The 17,254-nt window shown below is 41.0% G+C and overlaps 1 protein-coding gene across 1 annotated transcript in view; it reads left to right on the plus strand.

The window, feature by feature from the left end:
- Positions 1-16,530, plus strand: part of flt1 (fms related receptor tyrosine kinase 1) — a 188,051-nt gene extending 171,521 nt beyond the window's left edge. The window contains exons 23-30 of the mRNA XM_061240512.1: positions 1,677-1,799; positions 1,921-2,032; positions 2,382-2,481; positions 8,145-8,250; positions 8,391-8,503; positions 14,485-14,554; positions 14,945-15,036; positions 15,229-16,530. Of these exons, the coding sequence (XP_061096496.1) occupies positions 1,677-1,799; positions 1,921-2,032; positions 2,382-2,481; positions 8,145-8,250; positions 8,391-8,503; positions 14,485-14,554; positions 14,945-15,036; positions 15,229-15,289 (777 nt within the window). The 3' untranslated portion in view covers positions 15,290-16,530. The remainder of the gene's footprint in view (positions 1-1,676; positions 1,800-1,920; positions 2,033-2,381; positions 2,482-8,144; positions 8,251-8,390; positions 8,504-14,484; positions 14,555-14,944; positions 15,037-15,228) is intronic.
- The last annotated feature ends 724 nt before the right edge of the window (positions 16,531-17,254 follow it).

Raw genomic sequence — 17,254 nt, forward strand, 5'->3', positions numbered from 1 at the left:
GTAGACATTTGCATAGATTGAGGACATAGTGATAGTAAGAGACAGGTGCGAACACTTCGCTGAGACTAAGCAAGTAAATGGTAAATGGCAGGCATTTATATAGCGCCTTTATCCAAAGCGCTGTACAATTGATGCTTCTCCATTCACCCATTCATACACACATTCACACACCGACGGTGATTGGCTGCCATGCAAGGCCCCGACCAGCTCGTCAGGAGCAATTGGGGGTTAGGTGTCTTGCTCAGGGACACTTCGACACAGCCTGGGCGGGGATCAAACCGGCAACCCTCCGACTGCCAGACGACTGCTCTTACTGCCTGAGCCATGTCGCCCCTGAGTAATCAGGGATAGCATAGGAAGGCGGAGTTATAGAACAGTGCAGAAAACAAAGAGATTGCATTAGTGAGTTAGTTATGTGATAAATCTAAACTACCCAATTAAAGTGACTGTTAGTTAGTTAGACTGACAGTAAGTGTATTAATCGGATTAGTACTGTACAACATCTAGATTAGTAGTAGTTAGTAAGAATAGTGCTTTACAACATTTAACTAACGGCGGCACGGATGGTGCAGTGGGTAGCACTGCCGCCTCACAGCAAGGTCCTGGGTTTGAATCCCGGTCAGCCGGGGCCTCTCTGTGTGGAGTTTGCATGGGTTTCCTCCGGGTACTCCAGTTTCCTCCCACAGTCCAAAGACATGCAGGTTAGGAAATGGGAACAATAACCAGATGATGAATAAATAACAAGAATGAACAATAACAACACTAAAAACAGACAGAACAAACTCAGAACATTACACCATTCACTCACACACTCATACCCACAGGCAATTTAGACTCTCCAGCCTTACCTGCATGTCTTTGGACTGTGGGAGGAAACCGGAGTACCTGAAGGAAGCCTACACAAACACGGGGAGAACATTAACAGTCATTCAGCAATTACCCTGTGTGATTTAATTGCACTCAGTAGGCAAACAGAACATTAACTTATACTCCATTCTAGCTTACTCACATTTGTCTTCTTTTACCTTTATTGATATTTACCCATAGCTAGCTATCAATTGCATTTTAGGAGTTCTACATTCCTTTACACACACAAACAAAGAAAAGTAGAAAATAGTAAAAATGTATAAAAGTGAAAAAGAATACAAAAAAAGATCATATCAAATCTGCTAATCATATTGGTTCTATCCCCAGATCATACTAATATTCATCATACAGGCACTGCTGCCTGACCCTGTGCATTCTATTCTATGGTAGCCTACATCCAAACCAAAATGCTAAAGTTTTGCTCTCTAGTTCGTCATACAAATTCTTATCATGAAATCTAAATATGAATTTTACAGATTTAATTATTTATTCAGTTAAAAGTTTCTTTTTCACGGTGTACTGGCCCCAGACCCCCCTACAAAAAAAACAACTAATTTAAACTACGCCCTTGTTTAAAGAGCAACATTTTCGTTGCTGCCCATCCCAATAATCCAAATGCCCATCCAAAGATCCTAGTAGCACCTAGGCTCTATTCAGATGAGGCCACAGGATAGGGAGACAGACTGTGAGAACTAGGAAACGTGATCCTCTGAGATAGTCACCATTGTTGCAAAAGTAATTGTGATTATGGGTGTGTGTGCAAATCTGTGTGTATGTATAATTGGGGTGTGATTCTCTGTGATTTACAGTGTATCCATCGGGATCTGGCTGCCAGAAATATTCTTCTCTCTGAGAACAGTGTAGTGAAGATTTGTGACTTTGGTCTGGCACAGGATCTCTACAAAGACCCTGACTACATCAGGAAAGGAGACGTGAGTCTGCGGCCACCAGCAACTGTTGACACACAAATGTAGATCTTGAATCAAGATATTGAATTTTGAATTAAAGCAATTGGGTGAGAGTAAAAGGTGACAGGTGTTGGTATATCTACAGGCCAGGTTGCCACTGAAATGGATGGCCCCAGAGTCCATCTTCGATAAGGTATTCACCACCCAAAGTGATGTGTGGTCCTTTGGTGTGCTCCTGTGGGAGATATTCTCTCTGGGTGAGTTCCATTAGATACATTCCAAACATGCCTGTAACATACATTCCTCATACCCTCTCCACCTTGCAGTTCACAAGCTCTCAAAACATATAGACTCACAGATGCACAAAGCTGCTAAAAGAGTGACTTTGTAGAGCTCATGCAAGAGTTGTGACAGGGACAATGGTATGTGAGCAAGATTGAGTTGGGCCAGATGAAGAGATTTTGGGAGGGGATTGATATGGAGTGCAAGGACAAGATTTTCAGATTGGGTCTAGGCATAAGGGCAATCGTTGGAGCAGGGTATGAGCAGTTTAGGCGGTGAATATTTGGGGGATGATGTCACCAATAAACCCTTTGTCCTCTTCAGGGGCATCTCCATATCCTGGTCTCCATATCGATGAAGAGTTCTGCCACAGACTGAGGGGGGGCACCCGAATGTGTGCCCCGGAATACAGCACCCCAGAAATGTAAGTGTATACATCTTCCGACGGTACCCAGGACGGCCCTGCTCCTTCTGTCACTGATCGGATATTGAGACAAAAATACCACATTTAGAATTGACTCTTTGTGGCAAGTGGATACAATGCATTCCATAAGTATTTGGACAGTGGCTCATTTTTTGTTGTTTTACTCTCTACTCCAGCAAACAAACAGTTGAAAAACAATCAAAAACAATCAAAATGTGGTCACCTTTACTTTGAGGGTTTTTACATCCAGACGTTTTTATACATAGTCCCCCCAGTTTTAGAGGATCAAAAGTAATTGGATAAATGAACTCAAATTCGAGTAAAGTCATTACATTTACATTTTAGTCATTTGGCAGACGCTTTTAATCCAAAGCGACTTACAAGTGCATAGGTTCTACCATAAGTCAAAGCATCACATCCAGAACTAGCAAAATACACATGAAATGCTGTTCTAAACATAGTTGTCATCATAAGTGCATTTTTTTTTTTTTTTTTTTTTGGGGGGGGGGGGGGGTTAGACAAGGATAGGGATATCAGAAAGGAGGGGCAGGGGAAATCAGGAGGGAGGACTAAGGTAGAGTTTGAAAAGGTGGGTTTTGAGTCTGCGTCGAAATAGGGGGAGGGATTCTGCTGTTCTGACAGTGGTAGGCAAGTCATTCCACCACTGAGGAACCAGAACAGAAAACAGGCGTGAACGTGCAGCTCGACCGCCAGGTGCACATAGAGAGGGGACCATAAGGCAACCAGAGCTGGCAGACCGGAGTGATCTAGCTGGGGAGTAGGGAGTGATCAGGGATTGTATGTAAGGTGGGGCAGTCCCCTTAGCAGCCTGAAATGCCAACACTAGGGCCTTGAAACGGATGCGTGCGGCAATAGGAAGCCAGTGGAGGCCAATGAGAAGCGGGGTGACATGAGCCGACCTGGGCTGACTGGTGATCAGGCGGGCTGCAGCATTCTGGACCAGCTGGAGGGGCTTGATGGCACACGCTGGGAGACCGGCTAGGAGGGAGTTGCAGTAATCCAGGCGGGAAATGACGAGCGCCTGGACTAGGAGCTGGGTGGCTTTCTCAGTCAGGAGATGACGGATACGGCGTATATTATACAGAAAGAACCTGCAGGTTCTGGCAGTGGAGGATACTTGTGGAGCCAGGGTGAGGCAGTTATCAAGAGTCACCCCAAGATTCTTTGCCGTACGGGAGGAGGAAACTACAAAGTCCTCAACAGTCAATGAGAGGTCGATTGACGGAGAGGACTTAGCAGGGATGTAGAGAAGCTCAGTTTTGGCAAGGTTGAGCTTCAGGTGGTGGGAAGTCATCCACTCAGAGATATCAGCCAAGCAGGCAGAGATCCGTGTGGTGACTTGGGTGTCGGGGGGGAAGGAAATAAAGAGTTGGGTGTCATCAGCGTAAGAATGATGAGAAAAGCCATGGGAAGAGATAACAGAACCAAGAGACATGGTGTATAGCGAGAAGAGGAGAGGCCCAAGAACTGAGCCCTGCGGGACTCCAGTTCGTAGGGGGTGAGGGTCGGAGACTGAGCCCTTCCAAGTCACCTGGTAGGAGCGACCAAAAAGGTAGGAGGAAAACCAAACGAGTGCACCCATCCCAGACAGCGATGAGAGCAGAATCTCATGGATGACTGTATCGAAGGCGGCCGACAGGTCGAGGAAGATGAGGACAGAGGAGAGGGATTTTGCTTTAGCAGAGTGGAGTGCCTCCGTGACCGCGAGCAGGGCGGTCTCAGTGGAGTGGCCGCTCTTGAAGCCAGACTGGTTGGGGTCATGGAGATTGTTCTGGAGAAGATAAGTGGACAGTTGGGAGCAGACCGCCCGTTCCAGAGTTTTAGCGAGAAAGGGAAGAAGAGAGACAGGCCGGTAGTTGTTCAGGGCAGAGGGGTCAAGAGTAGGTTTTTTGAGCACGTCACGTCAAGTCTTGACACCACGTCAAGTCATCATATGTAACTTCACGTGGTAAAGGGTATCATCGCACTGCTCTCATTTTTTTTTATTTGATGTGACACTCAGAAGTATCACTTGTTGGGATTGACCAATCCATTTTGGAAGTAGTCAAGTAAAGTCAAGACTTTGGCTTTAACTTTATTCATCCCGAAAAGGGCAATTGCATATGACAGCTTGCAGCAACATCGAAAAATACATGGACAATACACATGTATACACAGTACTGCAAAAGTATTGGAACAGCAAGGCCAATTCCTGCCTTTTTGCAATAGACTGAATACAATTGGGCTTCAGGAAAGATGAACCAAAGAGACAAGAGTTCAGAATTTCAGCTTTTATTTCCTGGTATTTACACCAAGATGTGTTAAACTACTTAGAACATAGCACCTTTAGTATCAGACCACTAAATTCTTCTTTTGTGATGATTTTCCAGGCTTTTGCTGCAGCCTCTTTCAGTTCTTGTTTGTTCAATCTCCTCTTCAGGAAGTGAAATGCATGCTCAATTGGGTTAAGGTCTGGTGATTGACTTGGCCAGTCTAAAATCTTCTACTCGTTCTCCCTAATGAAGTTATTTGTTGTGTTGGCAGTGTGTTTTGGGTCATTGTCTTGAGTGATGAAGTTCCTCCCAATTATTTTGGACGCATTTCTCCATAAGCTGGCAGACAGAATGTTTTTTCATTTCTCCTGCTGCTACCATCATGAGTTACATCATCCATAAAGATTAGTGAGCCCACTCCAGAAGCAGCCAAGCAAGTCATGACACTTCTTCCACTGTGCTTCACAGATGAGCACAAGCTCAATTGTTTTTAGTGTATAGGACAAACAAAGGAATTGACCTTGCTTTTCAAATACTTTTGGAGGGGACTGTACACAAATTAATAAGGGGGGTGCTATACGGCTATATGTTTGCCTTCACAGGTAAGGCATACCGACTCTCTATGATGGCGTCTTTGTCTTGTCTAAAATCAATTATCAGCTCAGTCTGACAGAAGTATTTTATGATATCAACCTTCAAAGTTTTGTGAGCAGTTCTCACCGATTCTCACCTAGAAGTGACCCTGGTGTAAGAGCTGCCGAATCAGCCACTGCTTTGGAGGGTTTTGAGAGATTGGGGGCAGGGCATAGCTCTGGGGGTGTCAGCAAACTGCATAATGTAGGCAGGAGGTGGGAGTGGTAACACTTCAAATGTAGCATTTTTAAATAATAATTCTAAGCTTTATTTATACAACACCTTTAAATAGAACCTTTCATACATGCAACATTTCTAAAGATGCAGAAATTTATATCCATGTAATGCAGGGGGCTTGGCCGAACATAAACATTTAAATTTCAAAATAATTTATATTTTTGTTTAGATTTTTATGATGGCATTGGTGATGGCATTGCGTTATTGATGTGACACGTCTGAAATGCACATTATTTGACGATTTGCTTCCCAATCAAATTCTACCATAATCCATGTTGTTATCTGAAATGGTTCTGAATAGTTTAAATGAACATTCCATTGAGTTTGCCACCACCGCATTTTGAATACAAATGGATGCGCCTTAGATCCAACAATGCCAGCTAGCTTATTCTTTGCTTATCTGTGATTTATTTTTTAAGAAGAACAAATATTACATATTACATTTGTTCTCTCCGCGTCTTCCCCGTCGGCAGCTATTTCTTTTCGCGGCGCAATACCTTTTCAAATTCTTTGCTAATATTTGCGATCTTGAATGCACATCTGGTCACACTATGACAATATACTAGTGAAATATTTATATATTTAATCTACAACCACACAACAGTCTCTTGACATGCACAAGAGAAAAGTGAGGAAAATAGCAGCAGGCAGTAATTTTTACTGGGGGGGAGAAACAGGGAGGAACCGGTCACAAAACAGTGAAAACTTTATGTTACACATTAGTCACTGAGGCGGCATGGATGGGGCCTCTCTGTGTGGAGTTTGCATGTTCTCCCCGTGTCTGCGTGGGTTTCCTCCGGGTACTCCGGTTTCCTCGCACAGTCCAAAGACATGCAGGTTAGGCTGATTGGAGAGTCTAAATTGCCTGTAGGTATGAGTGTGTGAGTGAATGGTGTGTGTGCCCTGCGATGGACTGGTGACCTGTCCAGGGTGTATTCCTGCCTTTCGCCCAATGTATGCTGGGATAGGCTCCAGCCCCCCTGCAACCCTGTTCAGGATAAGCGGGTTAGGATAATGAATGAATGAATTAGTCACTGATGTACAGCTACTGCAGCCAATGTAAAAAATAAACAAATATATCCCCGATCTCGGATAATGATCCAGTTACTTGTACAACACCCGTCATGAGAAAAAAGTCAATAATCTTTACGGGTACTTGTCTAAAACGAGTACTCGGATCATCACTATTGGTAATATTGAGTGACAAGAAGACCAAACCTAGCAACGTACAACATGTTGGCCAGTATACCAAAACAAGCCTCATTTATCAATATTTTGGTCATTCGTGTTCAGAAACAAACTGACAAATTCCGCCGGATTCATGTGACAGTTACTGTGACATCACAATGTTTTTCTTACCACTGTAGCTGAGAAAACGATCTTGGGTTATATTGTTTGTTGATTGGTGATGTAATAATTAGTTTTTTAGAGTTAGAGTTAGTATTAGTGTTTGAATATTCTTCAATTGTTGTTGGTTTCACAGGAAAAAATGATGGTGCGAATCAAATAAATTCATACAACGTTGTTTAAACATGTGCAATTTTAATTTTTTTATGAAGGGTTCTTCTGCCATCCATTAAATTGTCCAATTACTTTTGGTCCCCTAAAATTGGGGAGACGATTCCTACATTGTTCATCCACTATGGATGTAAAAAATTCTAGCTCAAATTAAAACTAAAAGTCTACACTTTAACTTCATAGTCATTGCTTTATTTCAAATTCAATGTGGGCTCCAGCCCTGTCCCTCCAACAGTTCAAGCCCACACCTTGATGCAGCATGGAGCCCCTGATGCATCTCTTCATTTAGTACTTTAACTTTACCTGCTAGTTGAATACCTCGGCTGTAACCTGCTGTAATAAGATTCCTTATTACATTTCTGTTACATCCATTCTACCTCTACGCCAGGCCAGCCAGCAGAGGATGGACCCCCCTTTATAGCTTGGTTCTTTCCTCTCAGGGAGTTCTTTTTTTACCTCACTGCTTACATTTTGACGTTTCACGTCTGTTTTTTGCCCAATTTGCCTCTTGGTGTCTTTGTGACAGATCTCTGTAAAAAGCACTTTACAATAAAATTAATTGATTTTGAATATGTGACAGAAAGTATTAGAAAGCCATCGTTCTGACATTTACAAGATCTGCATTATTATCATATTAATGTTATGCTGAGAGATTGGTAGCAAATGATATGTAAATGAAATATAATATTGAATTATAAGTGTAATAATGAAAAATCTGGAAACACACTAAACACACATTTTAAAGTTCTCACTTGTCAGCTCTTCTATATAAAGCACTCTGACCTGCCCCTATAGTAGAGTACTCGAAATAGAGAGCAAGGTCAGGGTTGACTCAGGTGGTGTTGAGTGGAGCAATCCTGAGCAGTGTTGGCTGTAGTCGTGGGGAGCAGTTTTGAATGGAAGAGTACTAGGTATAACAGGACTGTTGAGTGGAGCAGTGCTGAAGAGTGCAGCAGCCCCAGACAGCCCAAAGTTTAACATATTTGTCTCCCCCTTCTACAGTTACAACATTATGCTGTCATGCTGGAACACAAACCCATTAGAGCGCCCCACTTTCACAGCACTGGTGGAGACCCTTGGAGACCTGCTTCAGCAGCGTGTGCAGCAGGTGAGTTCAGTTGGCACCACTGCAAACCTTCCCACCAAATTAATTCACTGCAAACAGTACGATCCCAAACAATGCCTCATGAAAAATACTACATCTCCCAAAACTCCTTTTGTAAAAAATGGTGTTTGTTTCTTGAACAGGATGGGAAAGACTATATCCCCCTTAACTCCTTCCTGGATTGCACTGCTCAGACTGAGCTCAACAACATGCAGCTTGGCTTGCAACTGCATGGCAACAGCATGGGGAGTATAAGGTAATGACTGAATCATAAATGTGTCAATCTTTGCACATGAATGTTGAAATGCCCAGCTTTCATCTGCTGTGATTGAGAAACACATGCAATTCTCAGGCAATGTGGGATGGTGGGATTTGGCTGCTGAATGTGTCAGTACTGTTGTCTTGAAGGAAAGGTGCAAGCCTGATGTGTAAAATTAACATCAATTTCAATCAATAAAAAGTTTAAAAGTTATGAAAAAGTGAATAAATCATACAGAAACTGATTTAAATTCATTGCCTGGTCTCTGCCCTTCTCCTGGACTCATGTCCATTGAATATATCTGTGATACAGCCCATTGTATTTATGTAGCTTGATGAACTGTTGTATAAATTAAAGAAAATAAGTAAATCAAAATGTAAATGCAGGGACGGCATGTATAAAAAGTCCAACTCGCTTCAAGCTGGTTACTTAAACTAGGACTATAAGATGCTCAGCAACCAGGACAATACAGTAGTGATGACGAGATGATTCTTCTTGAACCTTTGAAGCTTTCCAGCCAATTTCAGTTACAAATGGATTAATTCATCAAGGCCTCAAGTGCACACTAGTGACACTATAAAATAATGTACCCCTGCCAAATAATCACGTGCCACATGCTGTAGTGCAGATGCATTTTTTGGCAGGAATGGAGTTGTACATCCCTGGTCTGAACTGAGAGTTATTCCAATGGACCTGTTTCAGTTAAGATTGCCTTTCACCAAACCTCTTGGACTGAGTTGAAAAATATATCTATAGATTTTTTTTGAGTGAAACAAAGAGGAAAATATTCAACAGGTGAGCCTTGAACCCTAGTCTCCTGCATGCGAGACAGTCGCACTAACTACAACACCAAATCAGCTGGGATTGGCATACAAGACTGCTCTTTTTAAAATTGTTTTTCCCCTGACTAATTGCAAACACAGGCGTAAATCGAAAACAGCTTTGACCAGTAGTGAAGTGTACTACTGGTGTAACCAATAATAATTATCATGGTCTCGCTTTATGATAGTTATTAGTGTGAGCCCAGTATTAATTTCATCCGAGTACTCATCCGAACTTTTTTTTACGAATATGAACGTCGTACGAGTAATTGGATTTAGTTGGATTTAGTTTTAATTGGACAGGTCCTGCTCAAATTTCCAGCCCAGAATCTGCTGAAAATGTTCCATTTAAGCGTTTTAAATGGATAAAAGAGCTCATATCTGTAGGGACCATGAAACTACGCTTCCCATGATTCCACAGGACACTTCCATGACGTCTATAACACTGCCCCAGTGTGACGTATAGTTACAGTTAAGCCAATACTGTACAGCGGGAGCAATAAACTTTCACAGTATAAGAGCTAGGATAATCGCATTGTCTGGCCTCTTCTCTTCCCTTTACCACTCTCTTACCTTCCTGCCAGCTCGGAGAGCGGCAGAGGTTCTCTCTCACCTTTCTGGATAGAGGCTGAGATCCTACCACACAACTTAGCTTACTTCACAGTAACTAAGTAACTAAGGACACTTTCAACCCGGTGAACTAGTGTACGGGCTGCGCTAGATAGCCACCGGGAAAACGTCCAAACAACCTGGAACTTGGTACACACCCACACATTGCGTTGCATAGGCTAAAGCCAAGGACACCAACTGGCACCAGCTCCCTACAGACATTCCTCATTCATGGCTCCACCATCGCGTCTCTCCAGGACACCCAAGACCGGAGAAGGCAATGCGTAAATGGACTCCCAGGCATTAAATACTGTTTAGTTTAGTCTTAATTGTGGTTCACCTGTGGATGCATGTATTTTCTGTTTTTAACGTTAGTTCACTTTATTATGCGAGTACCCTCTGTTAGCTGTGTAGCTTATTTATGTGAATCGGTCACATATGTAACTTTTAGAGTTAATCACACACGTGTTTTACAGCTAACTCTTCCAAATTCCACTAATAACTATTAACGCACACTACAACAAACACTATCCTCCCCTCTCTTTGTCCAGAGGAAAGAGTTACTGGTGCAATTACGTGCACACCCGCACCGACACACACACACCTCTCCTTTGTCTAACACAAAACGTACACACATGCACACACAGGCCCACACATTCCTACCGTACCTTTCTTCTTTGTTAGCATTCATTCTTCATGATTAGATTAGTCCTTGTCTACTCTGTGTTTGTATTTTTGTTTAATTAATTAATTTATTAAACCCGGTGTCTGTTTTGGTGTTGCATGAAATGAGTGCCAAGTTAAATCAGCTATGTTATGTTCATTGTCTATTCAAAACAGGGGCTAAAACCTAGCTAATCATTCTCACAGAGAAGCTAAAGAATCAACAATGTCTGTGTGAATTAATAGGTTAGCTAGGTAGAATGTGTCTTTTACCTTTTACTTTAAAATGATGGGACTGTACAGTCATTCACAAACAACAAGCTGACAATGCTAAAATACTAAAATGTGTATGCTTATACAAATAACCTACAGCTCCTCCGCAAATTCCACCTCTGTCCCTTAATTAGCCTATAACAAAAATGCAATACTTTAGAAATTAGAATGTAGCCAGAAATGTGGGCACCCCCGGTAAAAAAGCCTTTTCCAATTAATATGCAAAAGTGAACAGTGCAAAACTGAACAGAAGCAAACCTGACCTCTAAAAGGTACAAGGTTAAACATTACACATTTATTCTTCTGTGACAAAATTTTTAAGTATGATTACTTTTATTTTTATTTTTTACAAATTGTTTCAAAATAATAAAAAAGGAAAAAGGCACTGCACAAAAGTTTTTTAGTCCTCCTCGGGCAAGTTCTCATTTTTGGAATTTTTCCCAATTCTTCCTGGCAGAACACCTCTAGATCAGAAATATTCTTCAGCCTCCTTGCATGTACAGCATCTTTGAGATCTCTCCACAGATTTTCAATAATATTCATAGACTGTGGTGGCCATTCCAAAATCTACATCTGTCGTTCCTGGAATACCCAATCTCTCTTCAACTTCAATGTCTGGACCTTAGAACATTAGCAATTTCTCGATATTTGATGGAATCCATTGCTCCTTCCACTCGCACAATATTTCCTATGCACCTGGCTGCCACACAACTGCAAAGCATAATGGGTCCACCTCCATGCTTCACAGTTGGCCAGATGTTCTTCTCTATAAAGGCTTCACCATTTGTTCTCCATTACATTACATTACATTATTGGCATTTGGCAGACGCTCTTATCCAGAGCGACGTACAGTTGATTAGACTAAGCAGGAGACAATCCTCCCCTGGAGCAATGCAGGGTTAAGGGCCTTGCTCAAGGGCCCAACGGCTGTGCGGATCTTATTGTGGCTAGACCGGGATTAGAACCACTGACCTTGCGTGTCCCAGTCATTTACCTTAACCACTACGCTACAGGCCGCCATGTTCTCCAAACATACCTTCTTTGGTGGTGGCCAAAAATTTTGGTTTCGTCAGTCCAAAACACATTGTTCCAAAAGGCTTCAGCGTTCTAAATGTTGCAGTGATGTGTGGGTTCTTCTGAGCATTTCTCGCCAGGTCTCAGGCCATTCTATCTGAAATCTTTCTTGGTCTTCCAGACTTTGCCTAGACTTCAACTGTTCCATTTACCTTCCATTTTCTAATATTTTTTCGGATAGTGGAAATAAGCAGTTTGAAATATTGAGAGATTTTTTGTAGCTTTCTCTCGGTGGAAATGAACCATCTTCATTCTGAAATTCAACTGTTTAGAGGAACCCATTACATTATATTACATGTCATTTGGCTGACACTTTTATCCAAAGCGACTTACAGTTGCTGTACTGTACATGCTGTACTCATGGGGCGACATTGGCTCAGCCGGTAAGAGCAGTCGTCTGGCAGTCAGAGGGTTGCCGATTCCGCCCTGGCTGTGTCGAAGTGTCCCTGAGCAAGACACCTAACTCCTAAATGCTCCTGACAAGCTGGATGGTGTCTTGCATGGCAGCCAATCTCTGTTGGTGTGTGAGTGTGTGAATGGGTGAATGAGAAGCATCAATTGTACAGCACTTTGGATAAAGGCGCTATGTAAATGCCAACCATTTACCATTTACAGTTGATTAGACTAAGCAGGAGACACAATCCTCCCTATATAAAGGGAGATTGCAGGTGCAGGTGTTATGTACGGTTCCGAAGACCCAAATACAGACCAAGGATTATCCAAAAATGTAGTCTTTATTCGGTCCAAGTCACAAGGAGTAATTTCAGAATAAAAAGTTCAGCCCTGGAATTATACTCATACTTATACCCAGGCTGACCCCTTCACAGCAGTGGCTGATGAGCCAGTTTTTACACAAAGGTCACTTCTAGATGAGAATCTGACAATTTCTCACCAAACTTTGCAGGCTGATTTTTCAAAATCACTTCTGGCAGACACATAATTTAACAACCAGTTACAAAACAGATTGGCCAGTCCCAATAAGCGAGACCTTATTTTTGTAATAATAATCTAGGTGCAAAATGTAGGAGCTTTAGGTGGGAGAAACAATAAAAGGCAGCATTTTTTAACCTCCTATTCGCTTGTCCAGCATTATAGCATTAGATTATGTAATAATCATTAAAAGATCTTTTAGTTTTCACTAATTGTCAATGATACCCCTTTAACCATGTTCAGTCACATATGGCAGACATAACATATTTAGGTAATTATGTGACTTCAGATTATTTCTAGCAATTGGACTGGGACGGCCTATGATAGTAGGTTTTCAAATGTTTTTGCCAAAAATTCCAAATGTTTCTTCAAACAAGTCTTGATGTGGGACATTTACTGACAGATCAAACCATGCAGGATTATTTCATAATTGCAATTAAAAATGCTTTAAACTGTATGAACTTGTCTATAAACACTTAATATTTAATTATATGATATGTGTACTTATATAAGCATTGAATTGAATGGAGCATCTGTTAAGATAGATGTCATCATGAAAACCAGTATGTACCAAGATATTTAAATGGTTAGATATAGCGCCTTTATCCAAAGCGCTGTACAATTGATGCTTCTCATTCACCCATTCATACACACACTCACACACCAACGGCGATTGGCTGCCATGCAAGGCGCCGACCAGCTCGTCAGGAGCATTTGGGGGCTAGGTGTCTTGCTCAGGGACACTTTGACACAGCCCGGGTGGGGGATCGAACCGGCAACCCTCCGACTGCCAGACGACTGCTCGTACTGCCTGAGCCATGTCGCCCCATATGAGCTTACAAGATTTCCATTTTCATTTTCATTAAAAAATTTAGATTTGAAATGCAATTCACTTATGATTATATGCTTATATAAGTACACATATCATATAATGAAATATTAAGTGTTTATAGACAAGTTTATACAGTGTAAAGCATTTTAATCATGAAAAAACGTTTAATGTTGTGGCTCATGTGGCTGGTGTATATCATTTAGCTGAAGCTTTTATCCAAAGTGACTTACAATTTCAACTTACTATCAGCTAATGAAACAAACTAAATTGTTACAGTTCCACCAGTTGGTAAAGCATACAGTATTGTGATGACAGTGGTCAAGTTTCATGGAAATCGGACATTCCCTTCATTAGTTAAGGTGCTAAATGTTCAGAAATGTCCTGCCCATGCCTCGCCCAAGAGGTTAATTCGCTTTTTACTAGAATGGTGTGGAATTTCATAAAGATGTTGAATTCATGGTGTGTCGAAGTATCCCTGAGCAAGACACCTAACCCCCAAATATGCCTGCCTTGCATGGCAGCCAATCGCCATTGGTGTGAGTGTGTGTATGAATGGTTGAATGAGAAGCATCAATTGTACAGCGCTCTGGATAAATATATATATAAGGAGTTACAGGAAGGAGTTACAAAAAAACATGTTTAGGCAGGTCTAACCTAAACTTCCTATGGCAGAAAGGTGAGGCAAGTGTAAATGAGCTGATATAATATTCCTTATATAACAGTGTATTTTGACAGTAGGATGTATTGCTGAGGACAGATTTTTCTGTTATTTTCAGATTTAGCAGCCAGCCCTCAGCTAACCTGATCATGTTTGAGGAGCTGCCATACACAGATCCTCTTCCTGGAGTGAGTCCTTTCAACAGAAGTACCAATTACAATTGGGGGTGGCAATGTGACTTATGTTAATGTGTATGCTGCAATGTTACAGCATTGACACACCAGGTTGTTTTGGTCACACTGTTCTTCACTGGACTACGATGGACAGTATGTATGTTGTTAAATACACTGTAAAATGGAAATACATGAACATACATAAGAAAATAGCCATAAAAGCCTGGTAAAATGCATTTAATTAATGGAAGTTTTGAAAAGAAACAAATAACAACAAATTAGAGGGTGAGGGTAAAACAATTCAAATAAGCAATGTAAAGAAAGATTTAAAGGATTATAGATTAATGGACAGAGTAGGTGTCCATCACTACTAATGGGCAATTATATATAAGTATTTTCCTACAGGATTACCAGACAGACAGTGGGATGGTTCTTCCTTCAGAGCAGTTACAGTCTATGAAATGGAGTGACAGAAATATGACACTGCCCTCAAACAGGTAAGTGAGGGAATTAAATACACCCTGTACACCCATTTCTGGGGGTGGTTCCAAAACCCCAAATTTTTTTAGGATTCATTGCCTTGCTTATACAATATATTAATAATAATTCTGCATATGCTTGTGTGTTCAGGTATTGGATTGTGTCTCCAGGTGTACATCTGTGTATTCAGATGTGGGACTGTGTTACAGGTTACTTGGGGCCAGTAGGATCAGGGAGTCTTCCATCTGTCCCATCACAAAGCACCCCTAGTGGCCATGAGGAAGAGTAGTTTTCTGCCTTACTCTGCCTCCTTCTTCATAACATGTCCACCTATACAGCAACTACACAGCACCCAAGATCCATATATTTGCATAACAATGAATACCCACACTACGTACATTACAACACCTGACATGCCTGTCACCTAGCCACAACAGCTCTTAATGGTTTTCAAAAAGTGTTTTTGTCTGCAAAAGTGGAATTTCATGATTTTAGAAAGCCTTACATAATGTGGGCAGTGACAGCTTTGATACTGAAGTCTTGATAATACTGGAATTTTGGAAAACATTCTAAGGTTACAGAAATGCATGTGAATTAAAACAGCTATCGCGAAAGATACACCCACACTTCCTCAACTATAAAACACAGACCTCACACCCACACCTCAGATGCCCCAAACCTTAACGATAAACCGATTCCCACACATCCTCAACCATAAATGCATACTCCCCATAGCTTATCTGATGCCCCACAAAATCTCAACGGCCTCCCTGCAGTTCCTCTGCAATAAAAAACATCATGCACAGCAAAACCCAGATGACCCACATCTACTCAGTAAAACACAGATGCCCCTCACCTCCTAGGCAGCTAACACCATTCAGAAAATGTGTGGATGTGAGCTGCACTTGGAGCCGGCATTCTCCCCAAGTAATGCAGCTTCGCTAGAGCAGCTGAAAGGAGTTACCAACATGTACTACCTGCTGGTTTGCCATCTGCTGCTTAATACAACACTGTTCATGTCATTATTAAATGATGTATTGGTACTATTCATTATCTTTATAATTGTATAGCAATATTATCATAAAAAACAATATGTTCTTACTGCTAACAATGTATCCTGATAGTGTTGTTTTCATACCTTATTTTTAATAATAATGTTTCATATTTATATTAATAATAAATGTTATTCATCTTAAAGCATACTCACAGGGCACAGTAATGTTGTGGTTCTCAGCATGCTAATCTCTGTAACCTATTTGCTCATGATAACCATGTGAAACATATCACACATTGCTTTTTATTTAGTAATGTCTGTAACCTACTCTCTGATGTTACCACATGGAATATGAAAGCACTGGATCTGCATCTTTTAGTATCATAACCTATTTTATAATATGTTAACATGTGGAACACTACATTACAAGATCTATATTGTACTTATGGTAGCATGTGTAACATGGCAGCCCTGGACTATATCTATAAACCACAGAAATGCCTCAAATGTAGCATGTAACAGCCTTCCATGTTTTCTTTCTATCAAATAAATAAATATTGTTTTATTTCAACACATTTACTCTCATGTTTCAATGTTTTTATTCAGTAATCTCTGAAAACCATACGTGACAAATTTATTGGCACCCCTAAAAATACATTTTATTTACACCCCTGTCAGTAAAATGTACAGTTAAATTGGAAATAGAACTTTTGCTAATTATATTGTGTCATTTCATCACTTCCTGTTTCACAAAAGTATAAAAATGAGGAAACAAGCATGCAAAATCCCTTTGTCATCCATGGGAAAAGCCAAATGGTAATTGACCTTCACAAGTCTGGTAATGCGTAGAAGAAAATACATAAACGGTTAAACATACTGTAAGGGCAATAATAAAAAATATAGAGAACATATGTCACCCATTCATCTTCATTTTGTAGAACAGTATCTTGGCTTTCATAATCTGCATGTCTTAATGCCAAATTCAGAGTAAACCTATAGTTTTAAAGGGTTTATACATACGATGACAAGTTATAGCCCCAGAGTTCTGTTAGCCCAGTGTCAGTAGTCCACCAGCCTCATTAACTCTCGCGACAAAATCTATGAGATGAATCAAAACATGATAATAGTTTTAGAACAGTTTTAGAATAGTTTTTCTTTGGAAAAAATAAAAAAGGTAAAGGCAAAGGTGCAAGACTGTTGCCTGCTGTCTTTGTGCTTCTGCCCCACGGAGCAGACTTCCA

Source organism: Conger conger, chromosome 4 (assembly GCF_963514075.1).
Source record: "Conger conger chromosome 4, fConCon1.1, whole genome shotgun sequence".
Classification (NCBI taxonomy): Eukaryota; Metazoa; Chordata; class Actinopteri; order Anguilliformes; family Congridae; genus Conger; species Conger conger.